This window comes from Myotis brandtii, unplaced genomic scaffold, assembly GCF_000412655.1.
Source record: "Myotis brandtii unplaced genomic scaffold, ASM41265v1 scaffold583, whole genome shotgun sequence".
NCBI lineage: Eukaryota > Metazoa > Chordata > Mammalia > Chiroptera > Vespertilionidae > Myotis > Myotis brandtii.
Window position 1 is genome coordinate 1983776 of NW_005370191.1, and position 21509 is coordinate 2005284.

At 41.3% G+C, this 21509-nt stretch overlaps 1 protein-coding gene across 2 annotated transcripts in view; it reads right to left on the bottom strand.

Annotated features, from left to right (window-relative positions):
- Positions 1–21278, bottom strand: part of POR (P450 (cytochrome) oxidoreductase) — a 59750-nt gene extending 38472 nt beyond the window's left edge. Inside the window, exon 1 of one of the 2 annotated variants that reach the window (XM_005879154.2) lies at positions 21254–21278. In XM_005879154.2, the coding sequence (XP_005879216.1) occupies positions 21254–21255 (2 nt within the window). In that variant the 5' untranslated portion in view covers positions 21256–21278. Of the gene's footprint in view, positions 1–1615; positions 1645–21253 lie in introns of those variants that run through there. The other variant, XM_005879155.2, reaches the window with a different exon arrangement.
- Positions 21279–21509: the final 231 nt, after the last annotated feature.

The window sequence follows — 21509 nt, forward strand, 5'->3', positions numbered from 1 at the left end:
CTGTAAACTCCTGAGGGAAGAATAGGCCCGTGGGCACCTCTGAATCTGGCACATTGTGGGAAGGGCTGGCAGGCTGGCAAGAAGGAAGTCAACTTGGGGGAAAAGCCTTGGCCCCACACTTCCTACACTAGGACACAGAGCATCGTTCCTGGGGTCTGAAGCTGTGAATAAGCTGTTAAACCATTATGATGATCTACTTAAACCATTATTTTCACACTGAAGCCACACAAACACCCACCCTTGTCTCCAGCCTGCATCTTTGTATCCCTGCTCCAGAGTCTTTTTGTGCCTGAAATGTTCTTCTTCTAGTTGTCTCCTACTCAGTCTTCAGACCTCAGCATGAATGTCACTTCTATGGGTCACACTTTCCTGGCAAATTACTTGATACATAATCCAGTGCTCAATAACTACCCATGGAATGAGTGAAGGCAGTCAATAAATACATTATGCCACAGAATGTAAAATTTACATCAATTATTAACTTGAAGCGTATGGATTTAAATGAAATTTGGCAATGGGACAGAGGCTCCCAAACTCTCTCAATTCACGGAATCCCTGGTATCTCAGTAAAATTTTGGGGGTATTCTAGGCCCAAATCAATACCTAATAATTCCATATGGGAGGGAAGTAGTCAGGTCTAAACAACCACTAAAAACCCAGCTTTGCAAAGACACAAAGTTATCAAAAGAAATGTACATTTCTTCCCACTGGTCATCTCCCTGAAAACATTGAAACTGAACTACCCCAAGACAGTACTAACGTGGACATATGTGGACTTTCACTAATGTGGACTTCCACTGCATTGGAAAAAACCTCTGGAGGTTTACTGTGGTGCCTCAGCAGTCTGGGAACAAAGACCCTATGACAAAGTCACTCTCCTCTGCTGTGTGACATATTTTGATGGGAAATTTTTGGATGTCCTGCCTGACAAGTGTCCTCCATTTCAGGTGTGACAGGGTGACCATAAGACTATCTGAGGTCCCCGCAGGCACTCCAAGGAGACTTTGGAAGCCCTGTGCGATCTTTCTGCCCTGTGAGTCATTTCTTCTTTTCACGTGCAGAACTCATGGGGCCAAAGGCAACATTTGTCAGCAACAGAAAGAGAGAGAGAGAGAGAGAGAAATGGACATGAGAAAATAGAAAGAGTAATTTCTTAACTAGACCAGAGTCTTGCCACACACCTGCCACCAGCTGGCTGGGCCTCTGTAAATCTCTTAAGGGCAGTAGGTTTTGATGTCCCCATCTGTAAAATTAGGCACAGAAAAGACCACCCCACAGAGAGCAGATCTGACTTGATCTTTTATTATAAATTAGGTCTACACATAAGTTTTTATTTTGGTTATAAAAGACAAAAATGGACATAGATAGACCGATGCTATTCCACCCGAATTTAAACAGCCAGCCAATTTCCACTAATGGTGTGGGCCAAGGTTAGCAACTACACAGTCCCAGCACCAGCCAGCAGCAGCCCCACAATGCAGACAGGTGAGCAAACCACTGGCTTCTCAGGCAGGGGCAATGGTGGACCTTCACCAGCTTCTGAAAGAACAAACAAGGTAAGAACAGAAGGCCCTTCCCCCATCCAACTGTTTACAATATTAAAGAGTAAAATCACCTTCCGTGAAGCATTTGTGGCTTTCGTTGACTATATTCAACTTCTTCTTCTGGTCAGTAAACAAGACTGGTCAACCAACCCGGCACTGACATCAGAGTGAGCCCATCACCTGATGCAGCAAGAAGGAAGTGAGCAAGCAATTTAGTCGTCCCCTTCAGCATGCAAATCACCCAGCAGCAAACAGTCACTGTCACCCGAGGCAGCCCAGATGAGTCTGGCATCCACCCCCCAGCTGCAGTGAGAACAGGGTCTGCTCAGGCCCACAAACCTCTGCCAAGATTTAGTGGCTTCAAGGTGAGGGAAAACCCTCAAGGAAACAAAGATTGCTCTTGCCTAAAACTCATCCTCCAGAAACTGAGTGGTGCTCAGGGACAAGTACCTTTCCCAAGGCAGCCTGCTAGAGAATAGCGCTCAAAAGGGCAATTGGAATGGATTCCTCTCTAGCCAGTGTCCACAAAGTTCATCATCCAAACTGAGATGTGGCTGGTGTGGATTTCTTTGGGTTTATCCTATCTGGGATTTTCTCAGCTTCTTGAATTTGTAGATTTGAGGACTTTTCAGCCATTATTTCTTCAAATACTTTTTCAGCCCCACCCTCTTTCTCCTCTCTTTCTGGGACTATGATGACATAAATGTGTTTTATATTAGTCCCATAAGCTCCTGAGGCTCTGTTCAGTTTTTTTAAAAATATTTTCTTTATTGATTTTAGAAAGAGGAAGGGAGAGGGAGAGAGAGAAACATCAATGATGAGAGATGATCATCAATCGGCTGCCTCCTGCACGCCCCCTACTGGGGATTGAGCCTGCAACCCTGGCATGTGCCCTGACCGGGAATTGAACCATGACCTCCTGGTTCATGGGCCGATGCTCAACCGCTGAGCAACACCTGCTGGATTCTGTTCAATTTTATCAGTCTAGTTTCTCAGTTGTTCAGATTGGCAATTTCTACTGTTCTATCTTCAAGTTCACTGATGATTTCCTCTGTCTTCTCTATTCTATGGTGGAGCCATCCATTGAAGTTTTTTTATTTTTCAGTATTGTACTTTTCAGTTCTAAGATGTCTGTTTGGGTCTTCTTTATATCTTGTATGATTCCAACATCTGTATCATATTGATGTTGGCATCTGCTGATTGTCTTTTCCCAGGCAAGTTGAGAACTTCCTAGTTCTTAGTATGGTAAGTGATTTTGTTGTTGTTGTTTTAATCCTCACCCGACAACATGCTTATTGATTTTAGAGAGATAGAGAGAGGGAGAGAGAGAGAGAGAGAGAAAGAGAGAGAGAAACATTGATCAGTTGCCTTCCCACATGGGCCCGACTGGGGACTGGACCTGCAACCTAGGTATGTGCCTGCGTGGGAATCGAACTCACAACCTTTCAGTGTACAGGTCCATGCTGTAACCAACTGATCCACACCGGCCAGAGCTGGTGAGTGATTTTTTACTGTATTCTCTCTTTTTATTTAAATCCTCTTTTTCAGGCCTCCTCTGCCACCACACTGGTGGGGAATGGAGAGCACCAACTCATTGCTGTCATTCATAGGCATAGCCCAACAGTTGCAATGCCACGGGGAAGCCTGGTGTGGGGCGGAAATAGAGATCTGAGGACAAAGAAAGTAAGATGGTCCAAAACAGTAAAAGAAGTTATACCAGCATCTGAGCTGGGTCATGAAAAATGAACCAGTCCACCAATCAGATAAGGAAGATAAGAGAAATCCACTACAGAATTAGCATGTATCAAGGCCTAAACCATGAAAGAATAATAGCTACAGAATCTGGTGTAATTCAAGTGTGGTACAATGAGATGCATTTATATGCGTGGGTGCAAGGGTGGTAAGAGATGAGCCTTTTAAATGAGACTTGAGACCAGGACCCAGGAGCCCTCTATGTGTCTAAAGCAGTGGTTCTCAACCTTGGCTGCACATTAGAATCACCTGGGAAACTTTTTCAAATCCTGTTTCTTTGTTATGGGGTGGGGCCACAACATTAGTAACAAAGAAACAGAATTTCCGGAGGCTGAGGCCCAGAAATCAGCATTTTAAAAAGATTCCCAGGTGATTCTAATGTGCAGCCAAGGTTGAGAACCACTGGTCTAAAGTCTTTGGGCCCTGGGTAGCCAGTGACGATAGGGCAAGGGTGTGACATGATTAGAAAGAACTATGCCATAGGATGGTAATGCTATACAATGATGCTTGCACCACGTCATGATATCAGTAAATCACAGAGCCTTGACCAAGGCAGTCTAGACCCGTGGTCGGCAAACTGCGGCTCTCGAGTCACATGCAGCTCTTTGGCCCCTTGAGAGTGGCTCTTCCTAAGCTTTAGGAGTACCCTAATTAAGTTAATAACAATGTACCTACCTATATAGTTTAAGTTTAAAAAATTTGGCTCTCAAAAGAAATATCAATCATTGTACTGTTGATATTTGGCTCTGTTGACTAATGAGTTTGCCGACCACTGGTCTAGACGACAACACATTCAGGCCAATGCTCCACAGCAGATGCTTTAATGTCTCTAGCTAACAACCTTTCCCCTAAATAACAGGGTTTATGAGTGTGATCTGGAGACACATGACTGGTATTGTGAAAGCTGGATCTGTGCAAGCATGACTTGGCGAGAACCAGACAGAAGAGCCAGCATCATTCAGCACAAATTGAGCTGACAATTTGTGGAACCGGAACTGCTAGCTGATCGTGGAGAGCCTTGCAGGCTTGTTTCAATCAGTCTTTCTGGAGCCTTGGCCACTTAGCCTGAACACCATGTGGGGTGAACCCACAGATCCCTTAAGCCCTTGGCAACATACTCCAGAGCTTTTTGTGGGTATAACTTAGTAACATTATTAAAAGTTAGCACAGGGCAATTGATGGGTACAAGATACTTCAGAGGAGTTCTGTGAGATAATAGAAAATATATACTGGTCTCTGTCTCTGGTTCCTGGAACAGCTCCTAAAACCCTTGGAATTTCCTGAGTGATACAAGTATCTTTTGTTCTAATGAGACAGCTCCTGGATGTCTCCTGGATGGGGACTGGTGACCAGAAAGACAAAGTCATGAATAGAAGCTGGGGATTTTCAGCCCCAACCCCCAATCTCCAGAAAATGGAGTTAATAATTGATGATGTCTATGTGATGAAGCCTCCATAAAATTCCAATAGTATGGAGTTTGAGACCTCCAGGTCAGTGAACACATCCACATACTGAGGTGACATACTCCCACTTCCACAGGACAGAAGCTCCAGCACTCAGGACCCCCTCACACCTTGCCCTCTGAACCTCTTCAGCTGGCTGTACATCTACACCCTTTATCATGTCCTTCAATAAACTGGTCAAGGTAAGTAACTGTTTTCCTGAGTTCTGTGAGCCACTCTAGCAAATGAACTGAACCCAAGGAGGTCACTGGAACCCTCATTGATAGCCTATCGGTCAGTAGCACCTGCACTTGCGACTGGCTTCTGACAGGGTGGTGTTGTGGGACTAAGCCCTTAACCTGTGGGATCTGATGATATATCTGCAGGTAGACAATGTCAGAATTGAATTAAATTGTAGGACTCCCAGCTGTTGTCACAGAAAATGAAGGGTTGTGTTTGGGGTAGTAGTGTGAGAGTAAAGGAGAGACTCAGGAAGGAAGACTGGGTTTTTCTAACACAAGTTCATCCTCCTGACCATTCCTTTGCCTCAGTTAAGTTTGAATACAAATAAGGCAAAGAGAAACACAAATTTGAGGACTTGCCTTAATTTACTCAGGTGCTGGACAGACCAGTTCTGAAGGCTGCTTCTGCCTCTAGGACATCAACAGGAATAAGGGGTGACAGTCTGACAAGAACCCTTAGAGAGCAATCAGACCCGACCCCCCCCCCCAAAAAAAACCACACACACACAACAACACACACACACACACACACGCAGCAAGCCTCCTTCAGAGGATTCTGTGAGATAATAGAAAATATACTGGTCTCTGTCTCTGGTTCCTAGAACAGCACAATTGTAGGACTCCCAGCTGTTGTCACAGAAAATGAAGGGTTGTATTCTCTCTTTTTATTTAAATCCTATTTTTCAGGCCTCCTCTGCCACCACACTGGTGGGGAATGGAGAGCACCAACACATTGCTGTCATTCATAGGCATAGCCCAACAGCTGCAATGCCACGGGGAAGCCTGGTGTGTGTGTGTGGGGGGGAAATAGAGAATGAGACGGGCCAATGCCCGTATGACCTCCCAAAGCGAATGTGCACTAAGGGCTCATTAATAGAGGTACAGATGGACTCCACACTTAGCATCAACGACAAACTGGAACACAACCAGGAAGAGTTCCCAGGATGGGGCAATCCCAAAACATGTCACCTGAGAAACAGTAAAGGAACTGGAAGGTTTACTATTCTAAGGAAAAGGAGAGTCAGAGGCAGCTGATATCTTCTTTGGGTAGTCAGAAAACAGAAAGGAGAGGCCCCAAAGTGCAGAAGTGGGGCCTGGTGATGGAGGGAAGAGTTGTATACACTCTGTAAGAAGAGCTTTCTGACAAAGGTGCCTGGAAAAGGAACAAACTGCTGTGAGGCATGGCCCCCTATCTTAGCAGATGTGCCAACAGAAGGCTGGGTGATCTGAGTTTAATGACAGAGAGAGTACCTGCCATCCTAGGGGCCTGGGACACAGACCCACCAAATTAATGCTCATTAAATGGAACTGGTTGATTGGAATCCATGTTGAGGGAAACCACAAGGCTCTGACCTTTAACACTTAAATGCTGACTTCTGGATCTCTTTCACTGAACACTCCAAATGATCTCTCTCTCTCTCTCTCTCTCTCCCCCTCCCCCCTTCCCTCCTTCCCTCCCTCCCTCTGTTTACATTAAATAAGAGCTATGGAAAGCAAGGACACAATGACAGACATCCCACAGTGATATGTGATCCCATAGCATATCCTAAGGCCTCAGGAAAGAGGCTTAGGATAGATCTCTGAAAATGGCAGGAAGGGTGAAGTACTAACTCTTTCATTTAAAAAACTGGTCCCATATGTTTTTGCTCAGCTAAGGAAACCATCAACAAAATGAAAAGACAACCAACTGAATGGGAGAACATATTCCCCTGATAAGGGATTAATATCCAAAATTTATAAGGAACTTATAAAACTCAACGCAAAAAAAACCCCCACAAACAATCCAATTAAAAAATGAGCAAAGGACCTGAATAGATACTTTTCCAAAGAGGACATACAGATGACCAATACACATGAAAAGATGCTCAATGTCACTAACCATCAGAGAAATGCAAATTAAAACCACAATGAGATGTCACCTTACACCTGTCAGAATGGCTACCATCAATAAATCAACAAGTGTTGGTTAGGATGGAGAAAAGGGATCCTTTGTGCACTGTTGGTGGGGAATGCAAACTGGTGCAGCCACTGTGGAAAGCAGTATGGAGTTACCTCAAAAAATTAAAAATGGAACTGCCTTATGACCCAGCGATTCCACTTCTGGGAATTTATCCAAAGAAACCCAAAACACTAATTTGAAAGAATATATGCACCCCTATGTTCATTGCAGTGTTATATACAATAGCCAAGATTTGGAAGCAGCCCAAGTGTCCATCAGTAGATGAGTAGATAAAATAGCTACCGTACATTTACTAGTACACAATGGAATACTACTCAGCTGTAAAAAAAAAAGGAGGAGGAGGAGGAGAAATTTTACCCTTTGCAACAATGTGGATGGATCTGGAGAACATTATGCTAAGTGAAATAAGCCAGTCAGAAAAACAAGTACCATATGATTTCACTCATATGTGGAATTTAATGAACAAACTAAACTACCTAGCAAAATAGAAACAGACTCATAGATAGAGAGTAGGCTGACAGCTCTCAGGGTGGGGGGAGGCAGGAGGCATGGAGGGATTGAGCAAAAAAATAAAAACAAGACAAAGAACTCATGGACACAGACAACAGTGTGGTGACTGGGGGTTGCGGGGAGGGAGGTGGGTGGAAGTGGTAGAGGTTATAGGGGGATAAATGGTGATGGAAATAAAATAAAATTTAATTTAATTTAAAAAAAACCTGGTCCTAACAACAGCCTGTGCTTCACACAGAGCTGTCTCAGCTTTATCAAGGAGCTTCTTACCAGGTAAATGGCCTGGCTCCCCCCAGCACACCATTATCATGTCCTAATTATGTCTTTAAAACCCAACTCCGGGCCCTGGCTGGGTAGCTCAGTTGGTTAAAGCGTTCTCACAGTACACCAAGGTTGTAGGTTTGATCCCTGGTCTGGGCACATACAAGCAGCAACCAAAGAATGCATAAATAAGTGGAACAACAAATCCATATATCTTTTTCTCTCTCCCTCTTCCTTCCCTCCTCTCTCTCTCAAAATTAATAAATAAGAAAATAAAAAAGACACAACTCAGGCGGCACAGATACAAATGCTGCTCCCTAGTGGTACTTTCACTGCTCCTTCTGGCTGCAAGAGGGAGGACTTGGTATCTGCAAACAGTGACAGAGAGAAAAGGAATGCAGGACTAGTGGGCCTCCCTACTCAGGCACCTCAACAACCATTTGTGCCAGAATTTCCAGACTCTCCCTGCATCCTCCAACAGCAGAGGCCTTACTACTTCCCAGCCTTGTCTCAACCGGCTCAAATGTTTGATTAAAAGCCAGGCCAGCCCTAGCCGGTTTGTCTCAGTGGATAGAGTGTCGGCCTGTGAACCGAAGGGTCCCAGATTAGATTCCGGCCAAGGGCACATGCCCAGGTTGCGGGCTCTATCCCCAGTAGGGGGCGTGCAGGAGGCAGCCGATCAATGATTCTCTCTCATCATTGATGTTTCTGTCTCTTCCTCTCTCTTCCTTTCTGAAATCAATAAATTAAAAAAAAAAAAAAAGCCAGGCCAGAAGCTCATCACCCACATAGCGTTTCTCTCTAGTATTTTCTTTCATTTTTTTCCATACATAAATATATTATACACACACATACACATACACTCATACATAAAACAAAGAAAATGTATTCTATTTTATAAACTTTTTTTTCATGCTGCTAGAGGACACTTTATAAGGATATTTCCTTTGGCTGTCCAATAGTCCACTGATTTGATGTACCCTTATTTACTTAATTACTTCCCTATTCTTCATTCATTGAAATATTTTTGACCACATACATATATATGGGCACGAGAGAGAAAAGCACAGCCCTGCTGTGCAAAAGTTCACAATCTGGCCAAGGAAACACAGAAAACACTGTAGTCAAATGTGAGAAATGCAACAAAATCACAGTGCTGTGAGGATAGAGAAGTGAGCAACCTGCCCCAGGAAAATGGGGGAATACTGCACAAATGGGCAATTTTAGCAGGGTTGCTTCCAACTCCTCACTTAAATAAGAGTAGCAGTGGTTGCCCACTATAAGCAAGCACGGGGCCTGGCACTTCTTGGGTGTATGTATGTTACTGTCTCAGCCACCTCACACTGAAATTACTATTACGACCTAAAATGATGAGCTCAATGCTCAGATCAGTTTAAATGGTTTGTGTGATGTGGTAAGTTGTAGAGATTGAATTAAAATTGTGTCTACAAATAATAATAATGATAAATAAATAAAATAAAATGTGTCTACTTCTGAAGTCCATTCTGATTTCCTCCCTAAATAATATTAATAAAAGCATCTTTAAATAAAAAAGATTTTTCTCTCTAAAAAAATTCCTTAAATTCTCAACTAGATTTAAATTTATAGAACTCTTGATACATACATTGCCTTCAAATAGGATCAATCTCTAGCCAAGCTGATAAGAAAAAAAGGGGGGGGAAAAAGACATAAATTACTAATATAGGGAATAAAAGAGGGGACATCATTAGATTCTAGAGACATTACTATGGTAATATGGGAAATTATGAACAACATTATGCTAACATTTGATAACTTAGATCAGTGGTTCTCAACCTTCTGGCCCTTTAAAACAGTTCCTCATGTTGTGACCCAACCATAAAATTATTTTCGTTGCTACTTCATAACTGTAATTTTGCTACTGTTATGAATCGTAATGTAAATATCTGATATGCAGGATGGTCTTAGGCGACCCCTGTGAAAGGGTCACTGCCAAAGGGGTCGCGACCCACAGGTTGAGAACCGCTGACTTAGATGAAATGGACAAATTTCTTTATAGACACACACTATCAGAGCTCACCCAAGAAAAATAGATAATCTGAAAAGTTTTAAAATAATCCAAATTCCATTGTTAAAACCTTCACCAAAAATGAATACCAGGAGCAGATAGCATTGGTAAATTCTATTAAACATTTAAGGAAGAAATAATACCAACTATATACAACACCTGTCAGAAAATAGATTTCCCAACTCATTTTATGAGGCCTGTGTTACCCTGATACCAAAACCAGACAAAGATAGTACCAAAAAGAAAAACTACAAACCAACATACCTTAAAACATAGATGCAAAAATCTAAAATATTAGCAAATTTAAAAAGATACTACAACTTATAAAAAAGATACTACATCAGGATCAAATGGAGTTTACTCCAGGAATAAAGGTTGGTTTGATATTCAAAAACAATGTAATTTACTCAAATAGGCTTAAAAAACAACAACCCATATGATCATCTAAATAATAGATGGAGAAATAGTATCTAACAAAATTCAACATCCATTCATGATGAAAACACTGGGTAAACTGGGAATAATAGAGAACTACTTGAATCTGATAGAGTCATAGACATGTTATTACAATAACAGTACTCACTTAATTGGGTTATTGTGAGGGTTAAGTAAGCTTCATTTGTAAAGGTTTAGAGCAGTGCCTAGCACAGAGTATGTAATAAATGTAGCTGTTACTATTAAAAATCTGAATAAGAAATAAACAACAACAAAAAATTAAGTAGCTGCAGCTATGCTATGAAAACAAATGACCTACTGCTACATGCAATAATACGATGAATCTCAACAGATGTAATATTGAATGAGAGAAGTCAAACATGAAAAAGTACCAACCATTTATAGTTTAACTTCATGAATAGACAAAAGTAATCTATGGTGATAGATATCAGAATAGTGGTTATCTTTGGAGCAAGGGTCATGAGTAGGAGACAAAAGGGAAGCTCTGGCATGCTAGACAATGTGTAGTATCTTGACCTGGTATTTCCAGGGTAGTTACAGGGGGAGCTGATCTATGTAAAAATTCATGAAGCTGTACATTGAAGGTTTGTGAAACTTACTATACACAAGTTACTGCAAAATAAGTAAGCTTCTAAAATACAATAGCATATATGCTATGGCCCCAATGATGTACATATTTATGTATGTGTATGCAAAAGATGATATATAAAAGGATCATCACCAAAATATTACCCCAGGGGTGAGAGTTTATTTTTCCCCACTTTATTTTTAATGTATTACTTGCAGCTTTTTAAAAAATAATAAGCATGTGTTATTTACCTAATCAGAAAAATATTCTTAAAGCTATTTTCTTATGGAAAAAAACAAACACACATCCTGGCCCCCAGATCCAGGGATTCTCTTCTTGGAATGTGCCTCTCACTGGGCCGGTGACAAGTTCACTGCAGCACTGCTATGTTTTCAATTCCAAATTACAGAATGCTATGCAGTAGTTAAAAATAATTAGATGAAATTAATGGCACGTTAGACTGCCAAAACACATTAAATAAAAAAGAAAGGTATATTCTCATTATGAAGCAATTAGTGAAATAAAAGGAAAATTACATATTTCTCCAGAAAATGATCCAAGAGGATAGGTACAATATAATGGTGATTTCCTTAATGTCTAGAACAGTGATGGCGAACCTTCTGAGCTCGGCGTGTCAGCATTTTGAAAAACCCTAACTTAACTCTGGTGCCGTGTCACATATAGAAATTTTTTGATATTTGCAACCATAGTAAAACAAAGACTTATATTTTTGATATTTATTTTATATATTTAAATGCCATTTAACAAAGAAAAATCAACCAAAAAATGAGTTCGCGTGTCACCTCTGACACACATGTCATAGGTTCGCCATCACTGGTCTAGAATATGACTGGGGTGCTGGGTATCTAAAGAGAGCTTTGCTTTGTCTGTGCTTTTATAATGAGACATCTGATATTCATGTGCTACTTTGGAAACTAAAAATAAATATATGGGAGCTGGACTGCATACTGAAGAAGGAAGTTACAAATATGGAAAGAGAGAATGAGAAATGAACGCTGTGGTGTTGGATTGAAATTGGAGGTATCCATGTGCACAATGTTTTTTAAAAAAAATATCAAGATAGATCTAGACATGTATATATGTTTATGTGTATTTCCTAGTTTTGTCTGCCGAGAGGGCCTAGAATTACTCAGGAACAAGGAGCCATCTAGCACCCAGATCTTGGTTTCTAAACCATTGGCCATAAAGGAACCAGGGCTCCTTGGAAAAATGGCTGACTCCAGAACTAGGGAAGGAAAAGTAGTGAATGAACCTGAAGCATTTTGCTGTGCTAAAGAATAGGGAAGGGCTTGAGTAATGACAGGACATGTCCAAAGGACATAGAAATCTACAAGGATAGGGGGTTGACTCACTGGCCAAATCTGGGACAATTTGAACATAAAGAACATAGTGACAGGTTATAACCCATAGGATAAAAAAAATAACCTATGAGTCAATACTGACATAAATATATAGATGAATAAATACATGGGCAAAAAGAGGAAGTTCTTCATTACAGAAGAATGCCAGCTAATAAATATAGAAGAAATGAAAGACCGAAAACCACTCATCAGCAACCACCATAGTTATAACTATCTCAGACAAGAATTATGAATGCTAAAACTTGTGGGTAAAAGTTTGATGAGAAACTTATTGATTACATAGGGGAAAATAGAATTTCATAATGGAGAACCTGGCTGACACCACCATAACCAAGTGATCAAAGTTAACAGTTCCAATATTGGGGAAAAGTGACATCACCTGCCACCTGATATGATGTTCCTGTGTTCCTAAGTACACAGTACACATTTCTGTGATATCCCGCCAAAAATACATAACCTTAATCTTATCATGAAGAAACATCAGACAAATCCAAACTGAGGAATATTCTACAAAGAAATGGCATGACTTTTTGAAAAATGTCAAGGTCATAAAAGACAGAAAAAGACTGAGGAATCAGTCTACATCAAAGAAAACTAAAAAGTGATTACAGTTAAATGCAATCTTGGCCCAGGGGAAAAAATTGTTTTTCTTTTGTTATAAGACATTAGTGGCAAAATTTGAAAAAACTCTATGATTAGACAATATAGTATTTTCAATGTTCATTTCCTGATATTGATTATTGTACTATGATTATGTAAGAAAATGTCCTTGGTTTTTAGAAAATAAACATTGAAGTACTTAGGAATAAATGAGCACCATATCTCAAGTAGGGCAAGAAAAAAATGTTTAAAAACATATATAGACAAATGATAAAGCAAACACAGAATAATGTTAATACTTTGGAATTTTAATTGAAAAGTATTCAAGAATTCTTTGGATTATTTTGGCAACTTCTCTGTAAATCTGAAACAATTTCAGAATAAAGAGCCAAGAATAATATATGCCTACTGAAGAGATATGCTACATTAAAAAACAAAGTTAAAGAAAATGCAATCCAAACACCTACTATTTGTTTATGTTCTACCCGTTTTTTTACATGTATACTATAAAATATATTTATTTTTAACATTATTGAGTGCATACTACATATAATTTTTAAAATTTATTTTCAATTTTCTAGATATTTAAAAATTGAATTTACCAGGGTAATATTGGTTAATAAAATTATGTAGGTTTTGCCCTGTGGTGTGACTCAGCTGGAGCATCATTCCATACACCAAAAGGTCACAGGTTCAATTCCCAGTTAGGGCACATACCAAGGTTGCAGGTTCAATCCCTGGTCAGGGTGCATACCGGAAGCAACCAATCCATGTTTCTCTCCCACACTGATATTTCTCTCTCTCTCCCTCCCCCTTCCTCTCTCTCTAAAACCAATAAAAACATATCCTTGGGTGAGGATTAAAATAATTATATAGGGCTCCGGTGTATAATTCTATAATACATCATCTCTGTACACTGTATTGTGTGTTCACCACCCCAAGTATACTACATATAATTTTGTTTTGCTTTTTTCATTTATTAAATTGTAAACATTGTAAATTCTCAAATGTTATTCCAGTGTATAAATATAATCATTTTTTCCAATGTTACAAATAATGCCATGATAAACATGATGAATATTTTTTCAAGATAAATCTTCATGCACCTCTGATTACTTCCTTAAAAATAGTTTCTGAGCTTATCTTAGAAATATTTCTGAATCAACAGGAATAAGTATTTTTAAAGTTCTTGATCTGCTGTCAAATTATTTTCCAAAAAGCAACTCATTTTCAACATTTCTCTGCAGCTCTCCCTCTATAAGACCCACTGCTAACCAGGAGAGAAGGGAGCAACTCTAAAAAGCACTGTGCTCACAAAAGCCTCTGAAGCAATCAATCCCAGTCATGTGTCACATGAATGTTTGTTTCTCTCCTCCTTTCCTCTGTTTCTCCCTCCCTCCCTCCTTTCCAGTCTCTCTGAAAAGAAATGGAAAAAATATCATTGGGTGAGGATTAACAAACACACACACAAAAAAAGCTTAGAACTCAGAACTCTTGCTAAACTCCAGTGCCCCTCTGTCCCCATTTTTTTTTTTTTTACCATCATTAGACAACATCAGCTCAATCTCTGCAATCTTCTACCAGCCAAAACAGAAAAACTATGGCACTTAATCCAACTTCACCTGTTTACTGTGGTGTAAACAGTAGCCTGTACTTGTTCCAAACCATTTTAACAGGGTTATTAAAAACTCACAACAACATAAACAAGTCAGTAATAATCAGATGCCATGGTGAGAAAGGACTGTCCTGTAGTGTCTATAAAAGCATCCACAATGAATACACCCCATCAACAAGACTGTGCATCAGCATAAACCATTAGCTAATGACAGTTTCATATTGACCTGACCATGTTCTCTTAGTGAATAGGAAGATAAACTCCTCTGAGGCTGGCCTGACATTATACCATGCTGTCACCTGGGACAGGTACACTAGGTCACTCAAGGTGCTCCTGACAACGACAGTGTAATGCTCCCTCTGACAGACAGTATGAGGAGAGCTGTGTACCTGGCTGCAGCGGGCTGTAGGGACACAGCTGGGTTATAAGAACCATGGCGCCACTGCATCTGCTGTGGCTTCCTGTTAGAAAAGACGCCTGCCACATCAAATAGCACACCTGTGTGAGGGGAAATGAGGTCACAAGACTAGGAAAAGGTGTCCTCCTCTAAGCATCAACCCATACCCAAGTGCCTTAATGCATACTTATGCAATGTCCACCTTATGCAGGCAAGGTGAATGCTCTGCACTTGGCCTCCATAACGGGTCTAGGTAGTTCAAGCAGCTTTTTCCTTGTGACTTCACCACCTCGGCATTTAACTCCTAGGTTTTCTGTGACGGGGAGAAGACTATGGGAGGAATCAGCCCCAGGTCTTAAATGCTTCAGGCCAGAAGTGACACATATTACTCCCTCTCAGAGGCCGTTAGCCAAAGCTAACTTCAAGAGGGATAAGAAATGTGGGGGAGCACAGAAATATGCAGTGAGCAGTAAGTGCGTCTGCCACAAGTGTGTAGAGCTTGTTCAAAGTGATGGGGAGCCAGCAGCAGAACTACTAGGAGTCTAGCTGCTCAAGGATTCATGACCTATATATAAACTGGACTTTTTAAAATAGAGATATAATTCACTTACCATAAAAGTCACCATTCTAAAGTGTATAATTTAATGGTATATTCACCCATTGTACAACCATCACTGCTAATCCCAGAATAGTTCATCAACCCCAAAAGAAATCTCATACCCATTCCTGGCTTTTCTTCCCCTTTTTGCTCTGGAAATCATGGAAGAACCTCTACACTATCCTTAACCCTAGGTCCCATTCTCCCCACCCCATTATTTTCTATTGATCTCATCTATTTTTTTCCTAAATAAATACTAATTATAATAATAATTAATATAATTAAGCACTTACACTATTACATTCTACTATTTAATTTCATTCTTACAAGGCCCTCTGACGTATAGGAGCCATAATTATCTCAGAGATTAAAGTCTGTGTCCAAAGTCAGGGAATTGATATGTGATAGAAGCAGGATTCAAACCAGGCTAACTGGCAATAGAACCACTCTGTCATCCACTTGCATGCCCTTCGAAACCTTTTTAGAACAAGGCAAAGTTACAGATAGAAGTTGCTTCCTTAATGACCTGGGATTCATTTGCAGTTGGCATCCTGGTTGTACCCTCAGGTGACAGTATTACTCAAAATTAAATAAACCCTAGAGGCATGGTAGAAGTTGGTGTGTGGCTAGAGCTATCCTGTATTTCTTTTTTTTTTTAATACCAGGAAGTTTTTATTTTTATTTTATTTTTTGTTAATCCTCACCCGAGGATATTTTTCCATTGATTTTTAGGGAGAGTGGAAGAGAGAGGGAAAGATAGAGAGAAACATTGATGTGAGAGAGACACATGGATTGGTTGCCTCCAGCACAGGACAGGGAGAAGCCTGCAACCGAGGTACGTGCCCTTGACTGGAATCGAACCCGGGACCCTTCGGGCCACAGTCCGACGCTCTATCCACTGAGCCAAACCGGCTAGGACGGAACTATCCTGTATTTCTGTTCCTCTAGTGATCAAGAAGCTTGGCATAACATGGTGCTCAATACATATATTTGCCCAATGACTGAATCAATAAAATCTCCCAAACCAGAGTTAACACTCCACACACAATTACACAGCATGCTGGCTCTTTAGCCATGAGCATCTGAACAGAACCGGTGCTTCCTTCTGAGAACTCTTGGCTCTGCTTAAAGTCACCCACTAAGGGGCAAAAAGCCAAGCCAGGCTTTTCAATTTTCATAGCAAAATGGCAGGACACTACTCATAAGATGTGCTTAAAAACCTCAGGACCTCCTCTGTGGACTGTCTCTCTCCTACCTCTGGCAAAGGGTCTCTCTGTACTCACTTTCCCAGATTCTCCCGCTTTACCCCTGATGATAAAATACATCACTCTGAGTCTATTCTCTTGTTCTCATCCCCTATATCTGCCCTTACTATTATGGTAGAGCCTAAAGTTCTCTGCCCTTACCCAAGATGGGTCCCAGAAAGGGCTACCTACCTGTGGGTCATGCTCTTCTGTTCTTTAGAATATTCCCTCCACCCGTGCACTTAAGCCATCATCATCCTGTTTATCTTGTCCACACATATGCAGTTCCAGCATCTCAAAGAGGGCCTACTACACATGAAGTGCTCTACAAACTCCTGCTCAATCACAACAGCTTCCCTTGACTGTTTTTTGGTACAATTACCTGCCTCCCAGGGTCCTTCTCTCAATTACTAGTTCTTTCCATGGTTTTGCTCAGAAGAGTGTGGGCCTTGAAATTCAACAAACTTAAAAGCCAGGTGAGCCATGAAAGAACATGGGCTTTACAGGTAAACAGACCTTGCTTCAAACCCCAAATATGCCGTCTACAAACCATGGGGGCCCTTTACTTACGACATTACTTATCACTCAACCTTAATCCCCTCGTTGACCATCCTCACAGTTATGATCATCACATTGGACATAAAACATCCAACACAGGACCTGACTTACAACATACATCCAAAGGTTAAACTAGATTTCATTTCATTTGAATTTTAAAAATAAACAAATTTATTCATGTTTTTGGCACCCAGGTAGCTGACCTAGAAATATCTAAATAGACGTAGACTACTGTGGGGTGGGGACTCAAGTTCTTTCTCTTCTTAATGATTAATTATTGAATTAAATTTTTAATAAACTATCAATTGCTGGAAGAACTTAAAACATTTACAATTTTACACCTACATGGAAAACTAAAATCCTATAAAAAATTCAGGTGGCACCTTAGAATAATCTTGAAAAAATATAGAAAAGACTCAATATTAACAGTCAATATGCAGAAGAAAGCTTAGCAGTATACTTGGGAGAGAGAAACCATAATCAGTCATTCATCCATTTATTCCTTCATTCAACCAGTTAGTATTTAATGAATGACTACACCTGGCATTGCTGCATGCACTGGCTTATACTCATGGAAATGCTGGGAAGTTCCCTGTCCTCACTGAATTCACATTCTACTCCAAGCATATTGCCATTAGGCAGAGGGAGATTTAAGATTTAGTCTCGTTTTATCATAAGCTACGTCCATATCCTTTATGGAAATAGATGGAAAGGGAAGAAAAACACAAAACAATAGGACAGTGAGGGCAACTGTAAATTCTAGAGCAAAGGAGGGATGATAAAAACAGGGCTGTGAGCCCTGGCTGGTGTTGCTAAGTGGTTAGAGCATCGGCCTGCACACCAAAGGGTCACAGGTTCAATTCCTGGTCAAGGACACATACCTGGTCCGGGCACATGCAGGAGGCAACCAAGTGATGTGTCTCTTTCTCTCATCAATGTTTCTCTTTCTCCCTCTCTTCTTTCCTCCCTCCCTCCCTTCCAGTATCTCTGGAAAAAAAAAAAAGGAAAAGAAAAATCAATGGAAAAAATATCCTTGGGTGAGGATTAAAAACAAAAAATAGGGCTGTGAGATCAATCTAGCAATGGTACCAGGTCTTGAGAGGGGGGAAGGAGCGGGGAGGAGGAATTACGGACTCAGAAGGCCAGTTATGGGTCTACAGGGGTGGGCAAACTTTTTGACTCGAGGGCCACAATGGGTTCTTAAACTGGACCGGAGGGCCGGAACAAAAGCATGGATGGAGTGTTTGTGTGAACTAATATAAATTCAAAGTAAACATCATTACATAAAAGGGTACGGTCTTTTTTTTTTTTTAGTTTTATTCATTTCAAACGGGCCGGATCAGGCCCGCGGGCCGTAGTTTGCCCACGGCTGACTCTAGCACAACCAGGAAATGACAAGGGGCTACAATAAGGCTATGGTAGTGGAAAGAGATTCAAGGACAAAAACCCTGAAGGACAGCAAGGTGGTGGAAATCCAGAACGAAGACAGGAAAAAGGGACAGATGTCATTTGTTCTTAGTGCTTTAGAGACCTGGAAGATGGTGAGGTCACTAACTAGGATGAGATCTTGCCGGTGGGGTTTCCAGGTAGGCCATGGGCCATGGGCTTTTTCATCTCTGTTGTCATGCTAAATGACCTTTCAGAGTTTGCAAGTTACATTACGTAAGGAACTTCATCCAACAGGTCCACATAACATTGCAAAGGTTCTGAAACCAACAAAAGCTCTTTCTTACAAGACCACAAATCCCTGACTCCATGCCTGGAATGTGTCCCTACCTAACCCCCACCCCTGAGCACAATTGGCTAATACATTCTCCTGTATATTCAAGAACCATCATCCCTCTTTGCAGTGTGAAAAACCGACCCTAAATGACCTAAGATACAGAATGAGCAAATCTGGGTTTAGAGAAGGTGAGCACGAGTTCATGTGTTCCTACCCAGTCCTCAAAAAACCTTTGTACAGATCCAGCCTACTCAACGCAATGATGATGTGTGCTTGTGAGGATCGAAGTACTGCAAGATCATGGTGCTCTTACATAAGCACCAAAGGAAGAGGGAATGTGGAAGGCTGAGCTTGGCAAACCGGGTGGGGTGGGCAGGACCACAGGAAAAGGCACTAAAGATAAAGCTACGGGGAGATTAAAAAATGACTAAACATAATTCATAAATGTCACCTGGAAGTAAATTATATAAGTCCCACATCAGAGGGCACACTCCCACAAAACCCATTTCCCCCTGTTATTACAACCAGGTAGACAAAAGCCAACTACTTCCATTCTATTTTCCTACCACAGGATGTCTCCTAAAGAATCCAATTCTCTGAGAAACAGTCCACAGCTGATGGCACCACAGTTTGATCCAACATTATATTCTAGTCTTGAAACTGATTAATTTCTGGGAGCATCTGTACATTCTCTCAGCTGTGCACAGACACTGTGCAAAGGATATTAGAATGCCTCACCCTCCAGCACCACAATTACAGGATAATCCTTATATTTCTCCCCAACACAGTCATCTTTACAAGTAAAATAAAGAAGCCCCCCACATCAGCACTTTTCTCCATAAGCCACTCGGAAGGTCCCCCAGGTGTTTTGTTCATTAAGCATTAGCCAAGTTGCCACACCAACCAGCATCAGGCATAACAGAGGCTGATGAACTTGCTCCAATGGACCCAACCAACAGGAGCCACTAACCTTCAAAGAGCCATAGTTTGCCCTGGCTGGTGTGGCTCAGTTGGTTGAGCATCATCCCATGCACCAAAAGGTCGCCAGTTCAATTCCTGATCAGTGCACATTCCCGGGTTGCTGGCTTGATCCCTGGTAGGGGGCGTGCAGGAGGCAGCCCAAGGATGGGTCTCACATCAATGTTTCTCTCTCCCCACCCCCTTCCTCTCTCTCTAAAATCAATAAAAACATATTTTTAAAAATTTAAAGAGCCATGGTTTGCCCATGGGACTCCTCTGCCACCTTCACACACACACACACACACACACACACACACACACACACACACACCAACAGGTATACAATTAATGTAATCACCTCATGTGGGGAGGGGGTGGAGAAGGAAAAAAACTGTTTAGGATGTGGAGCTCTAAAATGGTATGATACAGATTCAGGCAGAGTTAGATTCCCAAATGATGAAGTCACTCAGAGAGAAAGATATTGGGCAAGAAGAAAGTCTGAATATCCAATACAGGAAAACACTTCTGTGCCAGTCACATCACTGGCCTACTTAAAGGCCTTCCCATCCTAGCCACCTTCCCTGTTCACAGCCACCTTCAGGTAAGCCCTAAACCCTCCAACCCTCATGCAAACTACACCTTACACCCCCCAGAGGGGGTGTGCCTTGGTGGGTTCCCTACCTACCCTCCAAGACCCAACTCAAATGTCACCTCTTCTATGGGGCCTTGCAAGACTCCCCCCATAAGGACAGCTCATCCTGAGTGCTCCCCAGCACACACCAGGCTCAGCACCAAGGATAAGCACCTCATATGCATTATCTCGAGAATGAACTCAACACTCTGCCATAATTGTTTACTTTATGTTTGTTCCCCTTCCCGGCAGAGTTCGCAAGTGCCTGAACCAGGCCCTAAACATAGCTTAGACCCGGAAAGCCAAATATGTGTTTTGTAAGTGTCATTCCACAGGACAGAAACACTGCCAAGGGAGCATTACTGCAGAAATATGTATAAACATCTCTTGAGCTGTTCCAGGGAAGAAGGGGAAATAGTCCTTCGTTCCCCCACTTCATGGATGAAGAAAGTAAGGCCTGGTGTGGGCCACTCCCTGTATAAACTCTACGCTGACTCTGACCCAGGAGCTTCTCCCTACCTGCCCAATGAGCCTAAGTTTCCGTCAAATGCCAGATAACAGAACTGTACAGAAAAATGAATTTGTTCTGTAGCCTATATATTAAGAGTAATAAAGAACTGCCATCATCTATCTCTCTATCAGATATTCATTTAAGTTTCTTACACTATAATTAAATGTACAGTGAAACATACAAGAAATACATGCTTATTGTGCTTTGCGGTATTGCAAGTGAGGACGAATAATCATGTTATTAAGTACTTACATGTATTAGGAGATTCTCCTTCCATCAAAGCAAACAAACAAAAAACCAATCCTCTTCAGTCAGAAAATGAGATACAGCCCAAAAAGAGGAGTGAGGACCCCGGAAAAAGATGGCCCTGGATGAGGCCTCGGCTTCACCCTCACAGCCTTGAGCAAACGATTTCATTGCTGAGATCCCTCCCCAGCTATGAAGTGGGTAAGAAAACACCAGCTTTTGGAGTCATCAGAAGAACTTAAAATATATACGTGTGTGTTTG